Consider the following 4,617-nt stretch of genomic DNA (forward strand, 5'->3'; position numbering starts at 1 on the left):
TACCGCGGAGCCCGCGCCACTGCGGAGCCCGCGCCTCGCCCGTGCCCTCCCGCCCCGCCTGCAGTCCTGGCCAGGGCTGGGCGGCGTCCCCGGAGGTTCCTGGGTCAGGTCCGGTCGGTCCGAGCCGCGCTGAGACCCGGGCGGCAGCGGCACGGAGAGGTGGCGGCATCGGCGGCGGCGAGCCGGGAGGCCGGAGCCGGGACAGCGACCCGCCATGGAGACCCGCTACAATCTGAAGAGTCCGGGTGAGCGGGGCTGCGGGCTGGGCGCGGTGCCGCACTGTGGGCGGGAGGGAGGAGTGACCCCGTACTCCAGGGCCCCGCGCCGTCGTCCCCTCGCGTCGGCCGCCGCTCGCGGCCCCGCTCCCGGTTTTGCGCTCTACGCGAGCCCGCCGCCTGCCGGGCTGGTGCAGGCCGCGCAGCCGGGCTGCCGAGCGGGCACCAAACCTGGGGACTCCCCTCGGCACCGCGACTGCCCTGCCCTCATTTTCGCCCCGTAGAGCTGGGTTATCAACTCATCCCCGAGCACAGGTGTAAAGGTGATGGCTCTGGGTAATAGTGATCATCAGCCCCTCGCCCTACCTGCGCCTTGAACACCGTCGTTAGCCCTTCTCCGTCACCGCCACCGGACTTTTATTAGCTGCTTGACCCACTCGCATTTGAGGATTTAGTTTAAACGTTCTGTTTGCAGCATTTGGGGCGAATAGAATTACAGACATAAAGGAAATGTTCTGGACCATACCAGTTATCCAAAAAGCTACGAAAACTAGTTGAGCCGTGTACTTTAGAGCTAACCATGATTTTTGCCATACTGACTAGTATGATGTATGTCTATGTTCAGTCATAGAAACTTCTCTTTCTGTATTTAATGCCCGTGCTTCATTCACAGAAGCAGCCAAACGATCCTAGCCTCAAATTCTTTTCTGATGTACCATAAAGATGCACGAAAAGTAAGCGGCTCTCTCAGATTAAGACAGGCTTGAAACGAATCTTTGTGTTCTATAAATGGTATTCGATCTGTACCTTGATAAATTTGTTAGGAGGGAGAAGCTCCACACTTTAGCTCTAAATGATAATCCTAGGATTAGTGATGGTTTGACCAACGCTTGCTAGTTCTTTTTTTCCTTCCAAAGAAGCAATTTCTCAGTAAGAATCAGCAAGACTAGCATGCTCGTGGAAAGAGCTAATTGTGGATCCTTGATTTTTTAAAATAACTTAAAAACGTACAAAGAATCCAGAAGAGCCTGAGGATACTGATTGAACAGAGCTTTGTTAACCAGAGTGCTGTCAGGCTAAGACACGTTCTTAGGTAACTAAGTTTACAGAATTGGTCATAACATTTGGGGAGGCAAAGACTTTTTAAAAAATCTGGCAAAGGCCATGGGCTCTCCAAGAAATACATTTATAGGATTCAATTTCAGTGGATTCACAATCCCTGCCCCCAACCCATCTCCTAAGAACACCAGGAAAAAAAAAAAAAAAGGAGATCAAAGAGAAGGAGGGAAAGAAAAGCTTAGTTTTTTTTTTTTTTTTTAGAAAAGCTTAGTTTTAAGATTAGATGGTAGAATGACTAGATTGTTAAGATTGTGTTAGATTTTAATAAACTATGTGGGTAAAATGTAGGATGACTCCTTGGTCACATGGTATCAAGTTCCTTGAGACAGCTGAGGTACTTAGTGGGATGTCCAGAGAATAATGAAAATGTACAATTGTACAGTAGTGCAATTTGTAATGGAGGATTGGTGGGTCCCAAGAGATGGTTGTCAGAGGACCTTGCTCAATTTTGTTAGGTTATCATACCTGAGATTGTGGTAAGCATTTAAAATTCTCCAGAATGTTGTATGTTTCTATACTATATGACCTACTTGTCATCTGGCTGAACTTGGGTAGACATGTTTCTACTGTGTAATAAATTGCTTCCTCTTTTTGGTTTCATTTCCTCAAAGGTAGTGCTGCTGTTCTAAAAATGAAAAAAAAATTTTAAAACCTTTTTTGGTCATTGTACAGATTATTTAGAGTTCATGGAAAAGGTAAATTAGACGAGATATGGGACTTATTGAATAAGTACAGGAGGCATAGTGAAAATGTTTCCTTCCTTTGTTTTATTGTCTTGTAACATTTCGTAGGATAATGCATGTGTGAAAGGAAGTGTTTAAAAACACTGCACAATGTAAGAGATATAACACTTTTTCTCTCTATCTGATGTGGAGTTGTCTTAGAGGTATGGATGGGACAATTAAGTTAAGACAGTACAAATAACTGGTTAAAGGCCAATGTGTTAGCATATGGATAGTAAATTTGTTCATTTTATAGATGGGAAAACATTTTTTTTTAACATCTTTATTGGAGTATAATTGCTTTACAATGGAAAACATATTTTTTTACAATCTTTCTGGAATGGACCTCTGGCTGTGTGCAGAGCTCTGTGTGGAACCACTTCATAAGCCTCTGGCTAGCGTATCAGTACTTGCCTCTGCATCAGACTCCCTGATCTCTTTTTGGGTCCATTCTGGCCAAAGTCACAGGATATCAGAGTACGAAGTAGGGAGACGTATGTGTAATGAACCTCCTGTGGCAGATTTCTTTGGAAGGGCTCTATGGGTTGCGTTCAGCAGGTGATTGGCAGGCATATAAGAGATTGGTGTAAAGGCACCCACTACCTCCATCAGAAACCTAGCAGTTATTCTATCCATGCCCAGATGTCTACTGCCCCTTCACACTAATCATTCTCAAGCTTTAATGTCCAATTTAAACCCTTCTCCTAGGCTGTAAATACATAGAACTTACTGGTGATTTAACATCTTTACCCAAATTTCCCACAGACCAAAAAAATCTCTCCTAGGTATAAAAACCCAAAACCAGACTAATCAGTTTTCTCTCCTCCCCCAAACTTGCCCCTCACCCTAATATTCCTAACCCAGGGTTTGACAGCCACCCAGGAATCCACTGGTGTTGTCTTTGATCTCTTGGTCTACTCCTTTACTCCACGCTCTACCCTGAAACACACACAAATGCATGCATTTTCACGCAGGTGCCAATACACACAGTCACATGTATCTAATCCTTCACTGTTGTCACCAGATCAATTAAAACAAAACAAAAACTGATCAGGTCACTCCTCAAATTGAACACATTTCAGTAGCTTCCTGATAGCTGTGGATTAAGTTCAAAGTATACTGTTTAGCTTGCCCTCCTCACCAGCCTCGTCTCCTATCACTCCTGTGCTCCTTTGCATTTTTACCATCTACCCATTTTGCCTGAGTGATTCTCCAGATGGAGCAGCTCTTCTCACCTATATGCCTTGGTCCCTGTTGGAACCTCTGCTTGGAATGCCTTCCCTTTTATGCATTTGAACTTCCTATTAATTCTTCAAGCTTCTTTAAGGTTCTGCCTTGTCCAGCTCCCATAGGCAGACTAAGGTAGTCCCTATATTTGTGCATACTTGGTCAATATTTGTGTTGTAATTGTTTTCATGTCTTTCTCTCTCACTACAAGCTTTTTGAAGACAAGAAGCAGGTCTTAGTCATTCTTCTATCTCCATGGCTCAGATATTCTTTAAATTGAATGGATACCTTTGCAGGGTCTTTGTGGGCAGAAACATGAGTCCTTAAGTATTTGCTTAAGTGCCTTCACTATGGGAGCAGGCAGATGTGGTTGGGGAGCATGACGTTGGATTCACATCCTCGATAACCTGGAGACGGATGATATCAAGATATTCATTGATACTTTCCAAGAGAGACAGATGCATGAGAGACAGTGACCTGTAAAAGACCCCTTTAGCTGGAGCTTTGTCTCAAAGCCCAGTGAGCTACCTGGGCATGTGAAGAACGCTAATGGGAGGCCCTTAGAGCCTAGAGTTTGGATCCACAGTGATCATGTGGCCTCCATGAAGAGGAAGAATGAGGGCAGGCATGCAGGCGCTCCCCACCCGCCTTCTCTTTCCTGGCACATCTTGTCTTACCATGGTTGGAGAGTTCCACTGATAACCTTGCAAAGAGATAAGAGAGGAGCTGGAATGGAAGAAGTTTCCTCACTATCCATGTGGTAGCAAGAGATGGAGTATCAGGAGGGGCAGACTATGCTCTAGCCCTAGTTTCTAGGCGGTACTTTGAATCTTGACTATTCCATAGCAGTGATATTTCTTTTGGGGAGCTAGGGAGCCATGCCATGTGGCCAACTACATATGCTTATGGCCTGGATTTGGACCAGGGAGAATCATTGAGAGGGCCTTAAATCTCAATCCATTTCTGACCTGGGGAAGAGGAAGGGATGAAAAGGAAAGAATTATGTGACAAAATTATTGACTTTCATTTGACAGATATGAACATTGAGGCAGAATAAGATTATAAGTGACTTTTTCAAGGATTTAGAGCTACAAAATATCAGAGCCATATTTTTAAAAATTTATTTATTTATTTATTTTTGGCTGCATTGGGTCTTCATTGCTACATGTGGGCTTTCTCTAGTTGCAGCACGCAGGCTTCTCATTGTCGTGGCTTCTCTTGTTGCGGAGCACGGGCTCTAGGTGTGCAGGCTTCGGTAGTTGTGGCACGTGGGCTCAGTAGTTGTGGCTTGCCGGCTCTAGAGTGTGGGCTCAGTAGTTGTGGCTTGCGGACTC

The 4,617-nt window shown here is 45.1% G+C and overlaps 1 protein-coding gene across 1 annotated transcript in view; it reads left to right on the forward strand.

The window, feature by feature from the left end:
- The first annotated feature begins 6 nt into the window (after positions 1–6).
- The window catches only part of UBE2J1 (ubiquitin conjugating enzyme E2 J1), a 26,279-nt gene continuing 21,668 nt past the window's right edge, over positions 7–4,617 (forward strand). The window contains exon 1 of the mRNA XM_024747310.1: positions 7–245. Within this exon, the coding sequence (XP_024603078.1) occupies positions 215–245 (31 nt within the window). The 5' untranslated portion in view covers positions 7–214. The remainder of the gene's footprint in view (positions 246–4,617) is intronic.

This window comes from Neophocaena asiaeorientalis, unplaced genomic scaffold (genome assembly GCF_003031525.2).
Source record: "Neophocaena asiaeorientalis asiaeorientalis breed wild unplaced genomic scaffold, Neophocaena_asiaeorientalis_V1.1 scaffold161, whole genome shotgun sequence".
Classification (NCBI taxonomy): domain Eukaryota; kingdom Metazoa; phylum Chordata; class Mammalia; order Artiodactyla; family Phocoenidae; genus Neophocaena; species Neophocaena asiaeorientalis.